Raw genomic sequence first — 15,945 nt, forward strand, 5'->3', positions numbered from 1 at the left:
CAGCAGTGAAGAATTTTGTGACCTCTTTCACCATGCACTTTTGCAGCTGACGGTACATATTAACTGACTGCTAATAGTAGGTAGGTAATCACTAATCATTATATCATTACTGATCAGATATGTACCTATTTACTACCTAAAAAAACCACGAGTGAACAGAACGAAATTTATATAGCGAACATTATAATTATTATATAATAACTATATTTGCGACTAGAAACTAATAAGTAGATATTCGATAGATAGTCGATTTTTACGTGCGCCAATGACAGTATGGTTCGACCAGTTTTAATTTTATATCAAATTTTGGATACTGATAGCACCATTGTAAGTAGGTAGTTGTAGTAACAATTCTTAATTTTCTCCTATTTTATTTAGGTGTTTTTTTATTATTATTATAAGTTGATCGCCGATTGGCCCTAGTCACACCTGATAGAAAGTGAAGACAGGGCCTAAGAAGGAGCTCACCAGTTCAGTAGTAGCCTATTCACTCTTTACTAAGCTTTGAAGAGACCGAAGTCATATTTATCAAGGAATACAGATCTGATGGCGGGAGCGCATTCCATTATTTAGCCATCCGTACCAAAAATCGTTTCATGCGAACAAAAGGACGAACGGGTAAAGAGTATTCGTATTTTCGACTTTTAAATCTGATCTTTATCTGGAACTGAGACATGCGAGGTAGTTGATATTGAGGGTTATGATTCAAATCATCCTGTTTTTTCTAGGACACCACTGCGTGTTTAATCCGTCGAGTCGAACCTCACATAATCGAGTGGTGTTTGATTGGTCGATGAGATCTAGAAATGGGACATCAGGTCATGCTGAACGTGCTAGTTGTCCAGAATGAGCTTTTTTATATTTTTATTTTATCCAGGAATTATCCATTTGTTTTAACTTGTGAAACGGCCCAGCATTCGCCTTTCCAGCTTCTAAAATGTCTCTATAATCATCAGCAACAGTCATCACACCATCAACAAACGTATTTTTATAGATAGTCAGCATATTTTAAGGGAAACTGATTCTTACATTCAATGCTCCTGTACCATTAAAAATGGAATAGGAGATATGCAAATGCATCTCTTTAGGCCTTCGGCAGCTGTCTCTGCCTAAGGGTTTTTATTACTGATGGCTCGCTTCATGTGAACCTAAGTATTATATACCAAGTCTCGGGTGGCCCCACTAAGTAAATCTCCCACTGTCCCTCAATTGGAGTTTTCTGCTGCTCTACTTTTAGCGCAATTGGCAAGTAGAGTCAGTATTTAATGATAGAGTTTTTCATAAAATATATCTCTATAGTGACTGCCAAATTGTTTTGTAGTGGATCAAGTCAGGGGCGGTAAAGTACAGTCTTTGTAAAAAATAGTGTCAAACAAATTGTAGAGCTTACTGAAAAATCACAATGGTTATATGTCAGGTCAAAGGATAATCCTGCTGTCTAACACACACAGTACAGGAGCATTGAATGTGATCTATGGTGGCATGGACCTGGACCCTGGATCTAATATTTGTAATATAAATTATACACATACAAATTTAGAAGAATTTAATTATGACAATGTTATGACACATGGTGACCCACATGGTGCTTCATCAGGTAAGTCTTCTGACGATGTGGAGGGAATTTCGTGCCCTACCACTAATTTGTTTATTTATTTATTTAATCTTTATTGCACAAAAGAAAAACAATCTTATAGTACAAAAGGCGGATTTAATGCCACGAGGCATTCTCTACCAGTCGACTTTAAGGCTAAGCAGATGTAGACTAATGTAGAGCCTCTAGATTTATTAAAACACTATTCTATTTATTAAAAAAAAAATATATATAAACTAGAACATATAAAAAAGAAAACAAAAGTTAGTCACCGGGCGAGATTCGAACCCGTAACACTCGTTTCTAGCCGTCCGCGTCTTAACCCGCTGGACCAGACGGACAGTGGCCGGCAGCACGAAATTAGCGACCATATTCTGCGTCGAAAGAAAAATGCATAAAAACTCGAAAACACGCGTTTTCCCAAACATAAGACTAATCTAGATCGATTGTATACCCCCAAAAACCCCCATATACCAAATTTCAGCGAAATCGTTAGAGCCGTTTCCGAGATCACAGAAATATATATACATATATATATATATATATCTATATATATATATATGAAAATAAACTAACTTATCTATTAAATAAAACTAAATTAAAACTAAAAACTAATACTAAATAAAATTAAAATATGTCTAAAACTAACTATATGTATATATATATATAGGTTGTCTGGAAGAGATCGCTTTATAGCGATAAGTCCGCCTGTTGTTACCTACTAATTTAAGTCCTGTCTTTGTTTGTAATATGTGTTTTTCTTTAGTAGTGCACAATAAAGAATTTTATTATTATTATTATTATATATATATATATATACAAGAATTGCTCGTTTAAAGGTATAAGATTTTATCATAACTGCTTGAACAAAGACAACAAAATAACAAGGAGTAACTTAACTGCAAGGGAATGCGTGGCCCCAATGGCCCCATGATGGAAATTGGCAATACAGGCAGAGCATTTTAGTAAAAGAGTCCTGTTTTCTAAAAATAAACCGGTGAAAATTAGTGACCAATTAGCATTTATAAATAAAAAATACAATACAATTGTAAAGTTGGAATGACAGTGAACTTTGAAGTAAATATGGGATATTATATTGCTTAAAGCCGTTGCTGTTAATATTATGATAAACTACAAAAAAAATAACGTTAGAAAACTGAGGGATTCAGATCGAAGGTCATTGGTGTTGGGGAGCCCCTTAAATGAGGATGTGATGTATGTATTGGGAAGCAATATAGGCTCATATTACGGTGACGTTATTTCTATTTCTTCATTTGACGACCGGTCTGGCCTAGTGGGTAGTGACCCTGCCTACGAAGCCGATGGTCCTGGGTTCAAATCCTGGTAAGGGCATTTATTCGTGTGATGAACATGGATATTTGTTCCTGAGTCATGGGTGTTTTCTATGTATTTAAGTATTTATAAATATTCATATATTATATATATCGTTGTCTAAGTACCCTCAACACAAGCCTTATTGAGCTTACTGTGGGACTTAGTCAATTTGTGTAAGAATGTCCATTTTATATTTATATTATATTTATATTTCTAAAGGTTATTTTAATCCTTCTTGTAGTGTTTGTGTAATTGTGCTATAGTAGGAATGACGTAGTCTCGGGTTCACGGGTGGTGGGGCGACAGTCACATGAGAGCCGTTGGCGAGAGCGGACGTGTCGATCCCAGGTACTGGTGACGTAACGAGCCGTATACTTATTCCCCTGTGTCTGAGCACTACACTTCTCTCACCGTTACCAACACATCGTAACAAAAGACGGTGTAGCCACGGTCCACGAGGTGTACGCGATGCATCAGGGTCCCTACAGCGTGCCAAGTCGGCAAGCGGTGGGAGATCTTGTTAATGTCTATTTCTTTGAAAGTGCTGTTGCCCTGGAAAGAGTTGTTTTAGGAATATATTCAATTACGTAACCTTAAGCAGCTCACCATAAAATTGGCAGTCAAATTTAAATCAATGGTATTAGAAAATTGAACTTGTACAGTCAGTATCAAAAGTAGCGGATCAAACAACGATTCAAAAATATCTACCATTCTGTAACCGCTTAGCAGAAAGTGATGGTTCTATATGTAGAACAATTAAGGTAGCAAAAGATATAACTTTGAACGTGAATTTTAAACATTTATCTATATTTGGAAATGTTAACCGGAATATCAGATACTTTTGGCACGTTCTTCCAATACTATTGATACTGACTGTACTTTTTAAACTATATTACATTATATAATTAGGTAATTAGCAGGTACTAGTATTAAGACCCTGGAACGCTACGGGTAATCTATAATTGTATAATTGACAATTGTTTGTAAAAATTGACTTAAAAATATGTACATGTCACGAGTAATGTTAGAAGCTTAATAAAAATCAAGTTTATTCTGGTATATACGTACAACATAGTATTTCCCACGCCTTTTGGGTAATGTCCGAAAATTTTAAGAGCATTAATTTGTACCCGGCATTTATCTGCATAAATAAATAAATAAATAAATATTATAGGACATTATTACACAAATTGACTAAGTCCCACAGTAAGCTCAATAAGGCTTGTGTTGAGGGTACTTAGACAACGATATATATAATATATAAATATTTATAAATACTTAAATACATAGAAAACACCCATGACTCAGGAACAAATATCCATGCTCATCACACGAATAAATGCCCTTACCAGGATTTGAACCCGGGACCATCAGCTTCGTAGGCAGGGTCACTACCGACTAGGCCAAACCGGTCGTCATACATCTAAGTTTACCCAACATTGGGAGGGTAATGTCAGAAGTGATGATGCAACATAACATTACCCAGCCAAGCCAGTGTTGAAGACCTAGATGTGTAAGGGTAAACACCGAATACAGTTTAATGTTCTTTAAATTTTCGTACTTTACCCAAAAGGCTAGGGTAAAACTAGTTACACCGGGGTACACTTGAGTTTAATTAATCTTTATATATATATATACACATATCAAGGAACGCTGGTGGCCTAGCGGACGTTGCGCATTCAAACCCCGGCCCAGACTCGTACCAATGAGTTTTTATGAGAATAAATACTATCTTCGTATTGTTGTTAAATGAATAAAATGCTGCCACATACCTTCGTCAGCTGACAAGTGTTCCTGGTGTACTTGATATCGGTGAGGCCCAGGATAACCTGTCCGCTCAAACTGCGGCAAGTAAGCTTCTCCACGGAAAATTTCAGTTGTTGACGCCCGGAGTCGTCCACACTGAACGTTGTTAATTTGAGCTGGAACGTATAAATGGGTGACTCAAGTGTTTATTTTCCCCTTACCCACCTTGCCCTACTTGCTTACATCTCTTTGGCTACTATTAAAACCCATCTGCACTGCTAGCAGGACTTACCGCGACGGGTACGAGTAGAGACAGATTGGCGTGACTTGACGCGTGTTGGCAGCACAACTTACGCTTGGGAGCCGCGACAAACTCGCGATGACGTGTACGCATGAACCTTAAGTGTAAGGCCTCAGTGGACGCTCGAGTTGGGCGTGCAGCGGGTCTGGGCGTGCGGCGAGCATGTTAAACAAATGCAAACGTATAGGAGCGGCCTTAGTGCACCGTGCTCAAATCACTTGTGAGCCTGATGCCACGCTGCACGCTCCGCTTCGAGCGTCTACTCAGGCCTTACACTAACGATCAATCGATATCTGTTGCGTTCGCAAAAGCGGTTTGACATATATTTGTGGAGCATTTTTTTTTAAAGTCAACACTCACGATCGTTTCAAGCTACTGTAAAGGGTTACGGTACGGGGTACAGGGGTACGGGCTTGTATATATAATACAAGTATTCAAAAGTAATCAATACGTCATGAACCGAACATGATGGATAAGGCCGTGAAATGGTATACCATGGTAAAATATATTTTAAAGATGTTTTTTTGAAAGTAGCAGATTAAGAGCTATATTTTAAAGGGACATCTCGTCAACGTGCCGACAAGCACTTACTTGGTCTGTCACTTGACACTCTTGACAGAGGCACCTAGCGACCCACCATGTAAACCACTTTCACTGCGGCTACCGTGTATCTTAGGAAATAGTCGGAATGCAAGCCACCAGGCTTTAAACGCTAAGCAATCCACCTATCTGCGCGGACGTAGCCTTAATACCTCGAGTCAAGACTCTGGCTTAGCTAAATTCTTCATTTTTTGTTTTGACGGCCTGTCTCGCCTAGTAGGTAGTTGACCCTCCCTATGAAGCCGATGGTCTCAGGTTGAAATCCAGGTAAGGGCATTTATTTGTGTGATGAGCACGAATATTTGTTCCTGAGTCATGAATATTTTATATGTACCTATTTATTTATATAAGTATGTACATCGTCACCTCGCACCCATAGTATAAGCTTTGAAAGTGAGTGAAGAGCGTCTAATCTTGTATATAAAGGTAACCAGTAGTAGTAAAGGGCCACAGTGGCGAGCGACGAGCAACGCGTTCGACGGGGCGTGCAGCGTTCCGTTGAGCGTCCAAAGGAATTGGGCCGCGTGCAGTGTGACCGCTCGCATATGTTTGCATTGATTGGTTTTTAATTTGTACCCTTACGTTATTGAACGAGACTTTTTGGAGTACAGCACAGCTCCCAGTGATATATTTGCCGTCCTTTAGATTAGAAAGCTTGATCTTGATTTTTAATAGCGGTTTTTTAGGGAAAAGTGGTTGTGGGTCGCGGCACTCTGTGATGTTGTCAAGTAGTACCTCGAACTTTCCCTGAAAAGTTTTACTTAAATTTAATCATTTAGTTTTGGCATTAAGACTAAATCGGAGATGACGGGACCACCTTCAGTGGCGTAGCTAGCATGGGTGGCACCCGGTGCGGAAATTATGGGTGGCACCCGGTGCGGGAATTGTTGGTGTCACCCAAAATACAATCAAAATTGTAAAATGTATAAAAAAGTAATAGTAATTTATGTTTAATATTCCATAGCTCAGAATTTCCTCCATCGCTTTCATTTTAGATTCCATGACCTTTCAATACTCCTAACAAGCTGGCGGGGGTTCCCTCTGCGTGCGTTCTATGACACGGGCAAGGACAGCATCCGCTCACACACTCACATGCGACCTTACCAGCTAAGCAGAATATGATCAGGAATATACTGTCAAAATCTCTAGAGTTCCTCGTGGGCACGTTGTATATTATTTTCATAATGGCGGTTGTGCAATCTGCCACAGTTTTAAGAATTTGTATAGGTGGCACTACTGATGTTCACGGTCGGGTGTCACCCCTAAATGGGGGCGGACTCATGTTATACGTAGGTAATATAGTCGGACACCAGCAATGAGTAATCGTTATCTCACTAACGTCCAGGCCTCGTATAGGTATGTAGTAGGTTTACATATCATTTTCCAGTATCAGTAAAGGCATTAGCTTATTCGATAGATTAATAAGTATGGTGAGCTTGACGACAACTATACTTGAATGTTCATGTCCAATTTCATGTTATTCCAGATTATTAACTTTGATTGTATGGAGGCGACTAAGTTCGTGTGATTTATCTGAGACCTACGATCCGCTGAGAAGAAATACTTACATTTTTACCATAACCGTACCAAAATTGGCAAATGAAAATACCAACTAAAAACCAAGCACCACGCATTTCGATGAAAGATAATGCTTTATACCCGACTACAGGCAACTACAAAACAATATTAAATGATCTACAGTTTTAACTATATCGTCTATATCATGATAAAACCCTATTAAAATCGAATTTATTTGTGATCCACACCGGGCCGGCTGACGTCGCGACGAGCGCTCGAAAATGTGCTCTGGAGTGTTAACGTACCTACCGCAAAATGTGCCCAAATAGTGTCGAAAAGTAGCCTTTAGAATCCAACTCGAGAAGACTACATTATAATCCCTCGAGAATGTTTACCCTCCAAAAAGAAAATTAGGTAGTATATGGAACTCCGATTAGTACAATAATTTTTATATTGTAGTCGTTGATATACTGGCTGATTTAAATAAGACAGTTTAAGAAACTTAACACTTTAACTTAATTGTATTACTTGTGTTGTGTCATTGGTGTGGTCGTTGCTACACAGACACATTTTTTGCCTTTAATGTTAGTGATAATTGCTCGTAAACATTAATTAATTTTCTTGTGTACACGAGAAGCTCTAAACAGATTTCTATGTCTAGAGAAAAGATTCTATGCTTCAGATTTCTATGCTTACCGAACAATGACATTAGGATAATCCCATTGGTCCGTTTTCATAACTATGGTTTTCGTAACTGGCTGCCAAAGAAGATTTATTTTACGCGCTCCAAATTCAAAGACAATTTTTTTAGAAGTTATTTAAGAAAAAAGGCAAAAAGTTACCATTCCCCCTTATGATCTCCGAAACAAAATTTTTAATATAGGTCTAAATTTTTTCAGAAGTCTACACTCTAGCGTGAGTCGGACTTAAGAACAAAAAATGCGGTTAGGCTGTTTTAAGGAGACATTCGCAATGGTTTACGTGAAACGTGATGTGATGGACAACTATTGCGAAGGCCGAGCTCCGCGTAAGGCCGAAGGGAAAGGCCTAAAGCGAGTCCGAAAATCGAGTTGCGGAAGGTTAGTGCCTAAACATAGAACAATAGTACAAGTACGGAGGCCAAAGGCCGAGCTCCGCGTATTGCCGAAGGCCTGAAGGTTCTGACAGGTGCCTGCTTCCTTCAAATTTAAAGTACTGCTAATGCGGAGCCGAAGGACGAGCCTCGCGTAGGGCCTAAGGCAAGAAGCATCCAGGAGAGGCGCGCCCACACGTGAGATCAAAGGCCGAGCAAGGAAGATTAGTGATTGAACACGGAATAATTGTACAAGTGTCTTAATGCGACGGCCAAGCTCCTCGTAAAGCCGAAGGCTTGGAGCGGCGAACAGGTGCAAGCTTCCTGCAACTTTCACAAGTATCTTAATCGCAAAGACTGAAGGTGGAGCACCGCGTATGGCAAAAGATTCGATGCGTCTGAGAAATGTGCGCATTTAGTGTTCAAGCGAGAGTTGAACTTACGAAAAACAAAGCAGTTAGGCTATCAAACACAGCCGCAATGGCACTTGTAGCTGTGCATAGGCCTTCGCAATCAAAATAGGAAAACACGCACCTGTCGGTAGCCTGTGACTCTAACGCAGCCCTGGGCCTTCGACCTTTGCATAAAGATATTAGTATAAACCAACCAAATATATTTGTGTGAAAATCCGGCCCTGTTTTTTACCTGCTCCTCGAGAAACATAACATTGCTTCCTTGGCGCTAGCTAGCCGTGCGCTCGCATTACCAGTGCAAGCGAGGTCTTCGAATACGTATCTTTGTTTCGGATTGCAGTGTCACAAGTTAAGCTGGTTTGAGAGCGTTTAGTCGCCTGCCTTAGACGCACCAATAGAGATCAGACAGCTATTCTGTTAGAATTCTGTATTAGTTCATAATGAATCTTATTCCGTGCTCAATAGAGTAGTAATTGAATAAACGCTACCTATGCGGCTTGACCATTTTTTCATAGTGGCACGCGCCTTTGCGGTTTTTAAACAATAGATAAGACGATAATCCGTAGAAGCTCACGGAGGAAAATAGAAACTATACTATTGTTCTGTATTTGAGCACTACATTTCCGCAGCTCGGACTTTGGCATTTGCAGCGTGCACGTGCACGCGCCGTACGTTTGAATCCGCCGCGACTGTAGATTCTAATTCTAAAGCGTTCTCTGAAGAGATGAAAGTATTTCACTAGGCTCACTTAGGATCGTAGACAATCGTTATTTCTTTATTTGAGTTATTTTGCGCCAGTTTTGTATATTTATTTTGGCAAACAGTGACCTCAAACAAGAGCCATCGTAAAATATTGATGAAAAATCACACATTTAATTTTTTTACAGTTTGTTACAATCCCACGTACATATTTTATTTTAAAATGACTAACTTAAACACCGTGCATAAGGTTCATTTTAGCTCAGAATGCGTCGTTTCTAGCGCAAAATTGAAGCCATTTCTATCAGCGTACATTAAATTTTGAGTAATTGCTTCTCTCTTCTAAACATAGATAAGTATCAACACTATGCACATAAATATTATAGTTGCAGAATTATAAACCACCGTGCTTAGATTGTTTTGTACATCTGATGTTGGATCTGACAGTTACGGGCTTTTAAAGGCGTTTCGCTCACATTTCATGTCAAAAAACTTCGTTCTTTTGAACGTCGTTATGTGATGTCGCACTTGGCCGTTTTTTAGTTAGGCAGTATTTTATACCGTGTCCTTTACGCCTTTTGCGTATGTAGATGATGTAATTATAAAAACAAAACGATTGTGTGTACTGCCATGATGTGGGTATGCCAAGTCCATAGTTATAATATCATTGTTACCAACTGTTAATAGTAGGTACCTAATCATAAACTCATTACTGATCAGATATATTATGTGTATGTTTTTTAATACCCAAAAAAGTGAACAAAACAAAATTATAATTATTGTATAATAACTATATTTGCGACTGAAAGTGATATATTTCATATTTAAGTACGCTAAAGGCAGTATGTTTCGATCGGTAGTCATTTTAATTGCAATATTTTATCAAATTTTGGAGAGTGATAATACCGTTGTAAGTAGGTAGTCATAATTATATATTTTCTCTTATTTTGTTAAGATTACGTATTCATATTTTTCCTATATGTCTTTTTGTACATATAGCAGATAAACACAAACACAAGGGGTAACTTGGCGGCAAGAGCGTGCGACTTTCAATCCGGAGGTCGCGGGTTCAAACTCCGGCTCGTACCAATGAGTTTTTCGGAAATTATGTACCAGATATATTTTGGTATTTACCAGTTGCTTTTTGGTGTAGGAAAACACACTAAGGAAACCGGAGTAATCCTAATAAGGCCTAATTTTCCCTTTGGGTTGGGAGATCAGATGGCAGTCGCTTTCGTTAAAATTACTGCCAACGCCAATTCTTGAGATTGGTTGCCAAGCGAGCCCCAGGCTCCCATTTAGGCCACAGTTAGGCTGCCTTCCCACCAACGATATATATAACTTCGTATAAGATAAATCCCATCAAAATCATTTTCATTAAAATGTGGCCAAGACGAAACCATAAGGCTCGCACTGTCTTAAAGTTATCAGATTTCTTGTGGAGCCAAGCTTCTAGCTCTACAAGCCCTAACTTCAAAAACTCTTCACCTTAGTTAAATTATATGGCTTGGCCATCATCGCGTTGGCTGGGCATCTTTTGTACAGTCTGCTTTTTTTACGGATGCCTCATATAAACTACAAACCCTTTTTCCCCCTAACGCCATTTTCTTCCTCCTTTTCACCCTTACGGAGTGATTTTGGGGTTGAGAACTATTCTATATAAGGATATAGAATAGTCTTCAACCCCAAAATCACCCACGGGGCCTAGTACTTGCCCCGTAACAAAAACTATCGACATACCAAATTTCAACTAAATCGGTTCAGCTTCCAACACAAGCCTCCTTTGGCCTTTGGCTTTGTCAGTCGGGTAAAACATCAAATGTATATTTCAGACAAAATTTGAGGTGGTTCTAGAAAACGCGACAGAATGCAGCAGACCACAGCCCCCGTTCGCCAAGAAAAGGATCTGGTTCGCCAGCTTCAGCATTCGCAGACTGAGGAACACGACCTTTCTCAGCGGACATCACAAGATGTTGGCAGATGTGCCTTTTAAAAACGTAAATATATTTTTTCATATTACTTATAAAATATTATTAGGTACGTGTAGGCGGTGCTGTCCGTTAATCCTAAATTTCGACATCCTAGAACTTTCATTTATTTTTCATCACACTTCCTCGAAAAAGATCTCATTTCATGCAGGTATACTGAAGGACAAAGGCCTATATTGTTCCCGTGGGTTCGATGGATTGTGAAAATAAAGCTATAACTCCCTAGGGAGTTATAGCTTTATTTTCTCTCTCTCTTATTTATACAAACCAAGTATCATAAATAAGTTTTACTTTTAAAATACTAACATTAATATTTTAATATTTTTGATGACGTTTAAAATTATTTAATCTCCTTGGATTTCACGGGCCTATAAATCCCGGTCTTTTGATAGGCTTGCGCGGGGATATAGATCCAACACGTAGAGGCCTCTTGGAGAGCTTTAATGTCATGTAGAACGCCTGCTGGAACCCGTTCACGGGCGCAACAATAGACACCCATGAACCGGTCGCAACAGGCATTGGGACTATTGTAGTAAAGTGAACAGTATAACGGTCTATGGATTGAAGTTTGGGAGGACAATGAGACTGGGTTATTGCAAAGACGTCCGGACACCTGCCATAACAATGTTTTCACTAGTTATCGAGGCAGGCGGTGACTCGCCGCCCACTAGATGGGCCCCTGAAAATGCCGTCGTGAAGACGACCAGGAGCAACACCGGTGTGAGCGGCTCAGGGGTGTCGAGAGGTGTACGCCGCTTTCTACCCAGTGGCTGATAACAGCCACTGTGCCAACTCGCGTCTTATGCAAGTTTTCACTTCCACCCCTGGAGCATTTAGCTCTAACGACTCCTCTCTGGACGGCCAATGAAGGCAAGCCAGAGCTGAGAGTCCTGCGGGTCCCCTTGGGGTCCACTCCGACCGACGAAGACACGCCGGAGACGGAGACCCTGACCGACTCTCGGGAGTACTCGGGTCCGTGGGGTCGTTACTCCCCAACAGCTTGCCACAAGCTGCCCTGCGGTGAAATTAAAATTATTAAAATTATTATTTATACGGGTATTTTCACTCGATACCTATTGATTTATGGTGTGTCGACACTCTATTTCAAATTATTTTTGGCAAGAGGCAATCTCGGATCGTATAAAACCCGTGAGCAGCAGTCAGGTAGAAGCACGCGTGGTGGAAGTCTCATTCTGGTGCCGGCCCAATGCCCGTACTACCGCTTTTGACCTCCACTCGCCCTTTAGAGATGTCGTGATTTCCCTTAACCCCTTCCCCTTTTCTGTGTGAAAAAATTGCGAGGCCAGGGATGCGATTAGCAGGCCAATTCGATTTTACAGAAATCGTTTCGCGATTTCTGTAAAAAACTTATGCACAAAATTTTAGTTATCGTACGTCTCGTCCGCGCGAATACATGCACGATAACTTAAACATAATTCAAATATCATTCTGATGTCAGCGTACTTTGGAATATATTCCTTAAGGGGATACTTTCGCCTTTGTACACATTTACTGTATTCTTTCTGTGTTATGTACTTGTTTTGTGTAATAAAGTGTTTACTACTACTACTACTATGGAATTGGCCTTTATGTTATGTTATAATTATATTGACTTTCAGTTCAGCGTGTCTAATATAAAATTTGAAGCTTCTGGCAAGGAAAGGCTGATGTTTACTGTGGACAAACAAACCTGCAACAGCTGGGCTGGAAGGATCTTTCTGCTCAAAGGGAACTTCCAGTATTCTAGCGAAGACTGTCTAGTAAAAAAGGTAACTTAAGAGGCTGTCAATACCTAAAGCGCGCACACTGTCTATTTCTATCGGAGTAAATGAGATAGCACTGTCGCATGTTACTGGCCCTGCAAGGGAATAATAAGAAAAATATTTAAATAAAAAAAAGTGGATTATTAGTGTAATATTTTACTCAACCACGGTTTAGATATAAATGTTTTGAAATTGTGATTTTAATTGCAGACCCATAAGTCAAAACAATAAAGACATAGAACCGTTTAACTGTGATTTTAAGACCAATCTTTGCAATTATTTTCTATCGAGCCGATTTCGTTCAATCATGTATCGAGTACAACCACGGTCTTTGAAATATAATTAATATGAACATATATTTTTCCTACTTGACTAAAACAAAACGTCTTTCTTAAAAAACTGTTTAAGTAACATCAATTTCAAGGACATTGGGTGTTGACAGCCTCTTAAATATAAGATAAATTGTAGGTTTTATTTCACACGAAGTAAATTATTTCTATCTATTTCTACTTTTTAAGCTTATCCCAGCATTTCGAGTGTACAACCGAAGACATGCTTATTGTGAGGACTGTAATTCTTACCCTTTAAATCTTTTGCAATAATTTTCTTTATCAAAGTTTTTTTTTTTATTCAATATTTAATTATTTTGTTTATATTTTTTATTTAATGCATGTAAGTTATTTATAAGATGTACATAATGATTTGAAAAGATGTGACCCGTCGAGTATCTTGCTGGTCCCATATTGGGATACCCTCCTACAATTTAGGAGGGATTTCAATCTTCTTGGGTCAGAGGTGTATAGGAAAGGTTAGAAGCCAAACGTTAATTATAATTAACCATATTGAAAATTAACCATTACAAATCGAACCGTAAACCGAAACGGACGGTTACGATGTTTAACAAATTTAACACATATCAGTGAAAGAATAAGGGTCTAAGTCAAATGGCGTTCTAAAAGTTTTAATCATGTGTCGAAAGATAGCAGTAAATTTACTGTGGCTACAAAGTTCTACCCCAAATTCCTTCATGATCTGAATCTTACTCTTTCCAGGGTTTTGCTGGGTTCAACGGAGTAGACTTAAACAAGCACTCAAATGACTACCCTACCTGGGTCTCCACAGGGAGATTCATCGAACGCTTGGGCCTGGTCCACAATGGGACCTCAGTCTTCTGCTTTGAGCTTTTGGTCTGGATCCGTAAAGTCAAATGAAAACAACAAACAGTTAAGGATGACTCACGCTAGACTAGGCCGGGCCCGGGCCGGAGTGTCCGACACGTCATTTTCTATGACGTATCGGACATAGAAAACGAGGCGCCGGGAGCTCCAACCCGGCCCTAGCCCGGTCTAGCGTGACTCATCCTTTAAAGAAACTGGACGTGCTTTGCTTATAATAAATATTGCTTATAGATCAGCGAATCATGACTCATTTATTTACCTGTTAGCTTCTAAAATTATACAAATAATAAATCCGAGGTATTTTTTTTTAAACCTTTCAAGGCTTTCGACCAATGTGATCTAGTTTCCGTCCATGTAGTGGAGGTTGCCGCCATTGTAGATTGCGAACCAAACAGTCCTAGTGGCAGTGCAAAACTTAAATAGTACAATTAGTGGAACTTAAAGTGACGCCAGCGAAAACGTGAAAAGTACCTAGTCAAGTGGCGGGGCCCCGTTGGGTGGTCGGCGCGATATAGAGAATATTAAAAATTCAACTTTTTAAGCCTATCTATGTATAAAAGTATATTGAAGCATATATCGCTAGAATCGGCATTAAACACGCTATTCGAATAGAACAATTAAATGATAGTATGTTCATACATTTTACCACAACTAATAAAACCCAGCGACAGTGACAGTTTTCCACAGTTTCCTTATTAAAAATGATTACCACCACAAAAAAGTTATGATTGGAGGTTCTTCTAAGGTTTCGTCTCAACTCCAACCAAACTCTTTAAAATCAAGACAGAACTCGGAGTAGGCGGTCGCTTCCAGATGAACGGTCTTCACCAACATGTTTTATACCAACCGTTATTGCTTTTCTTGCTTATGTTATCCTTGTCTAACTTGCTACCTTGCTTGCTTGCTAAATACGGCAACACCTCACTAACCGCTGTCTGGTGGCCGACAGTTTCGGGTTTTCGCATCGACCCGTGAGGTGGGCTGACATTGTACGGTGCAGTGCAGTGGTCATCAGATATATCGGAGCGGCCAAGGTGCACATAAATATCTGAACAGGTCTTTCTCTATTGTTAAAGCATTATTCTAAGACGCAATGTATTGCGAATTTTGTTACGTTTAAAGCGTGACAAGCAACGTCAAACACACTGATGTCAGCGTACATTGAATATAATATTAAATATGTATGAAAAAGATAAAATCTAAAGATATCATCATTTTTAAAAGTTGTTAATCAAAAGTTATTTCGTTTTAGGAGTACAATATAATTATAGTTTAATTATTTTCTCGTGTTACAGGAAACACCCGGTATTATGTGTTAAACGCAAGTACTATCTCGGACGATCGATATTCGAAATGTCATTGCCTATTTCATAATTTTCAATTGTTTGATGGATTTAAATATAATGTCCGTGTTACAACGCTATTGATTACTTCTTACGAAAAATAAAACAATATGAAATTAAAATTAACTGTGCTATTTAGTTTCCTTAAATTTACTTAGCCATGACACCAAAGTAAACGGAGTTTAAAAATACACCGTGTATTACCATTTTATAGATATATATACTTTTATTTTCAATAAATTCAACTGGAAACCTTTCGCTTCTAATATCCGATATAATTGAAAGCCTACCCATTAAAATGCAAATAAGTAAGTGAGAATAATTAGGGACGCGGTGAGAGGGTATCTGCCAAATGAGCTGCGGTTATCTTTCTGAGTTATGGAACCTTCGCCTCG

General features: G+C 39.0%; 1 protein-coding gene across 1 annotated transcript; it reads left to right on the top strand.

Annotated features, from left to right (window-relative positions):
- The first annotated feature begins 12,745 nt into the window (after positions 1 to 12,745).
- On the top strand, positions 12,746 to 14,352 carry LOC133522560 (uncharacterized). The gene is made up of 2 exons (XM_061857909.1): positions 12,746 to 13,035; positions 14,082 to 14,352. Exons 1-2 carry the CDS (start codon positions 12,841 to 12,843, stop codon positions 14,238 to 14,240), a joined length of 354 nt encoding a protein of 117 aa, XP_061713893.1. The 5' UTR covers positions 12,746 to 12,840; the 3' UTR covers positions 14,241 to 14,352.
- The last annotated feature ends 1,593 nt before the right edge of the window (positions 14,353 to 15,945 follow it).

The sequence above is a fragment of the Cydia pomonella genome, chromosome 11 (genome assembly GCF_033807575.1).
Source record: "Cydia pomonella isolate Wapato2018A chromosome 11, ilCydPomo1, whole genome shotgun sequence".
NCBI classification, from domain to species: Eukaryota; Metazoa; Arthropoda; class Insecta; order Lepidoptera; family Tortricidae; genus Cydia; species Cydia pomonella.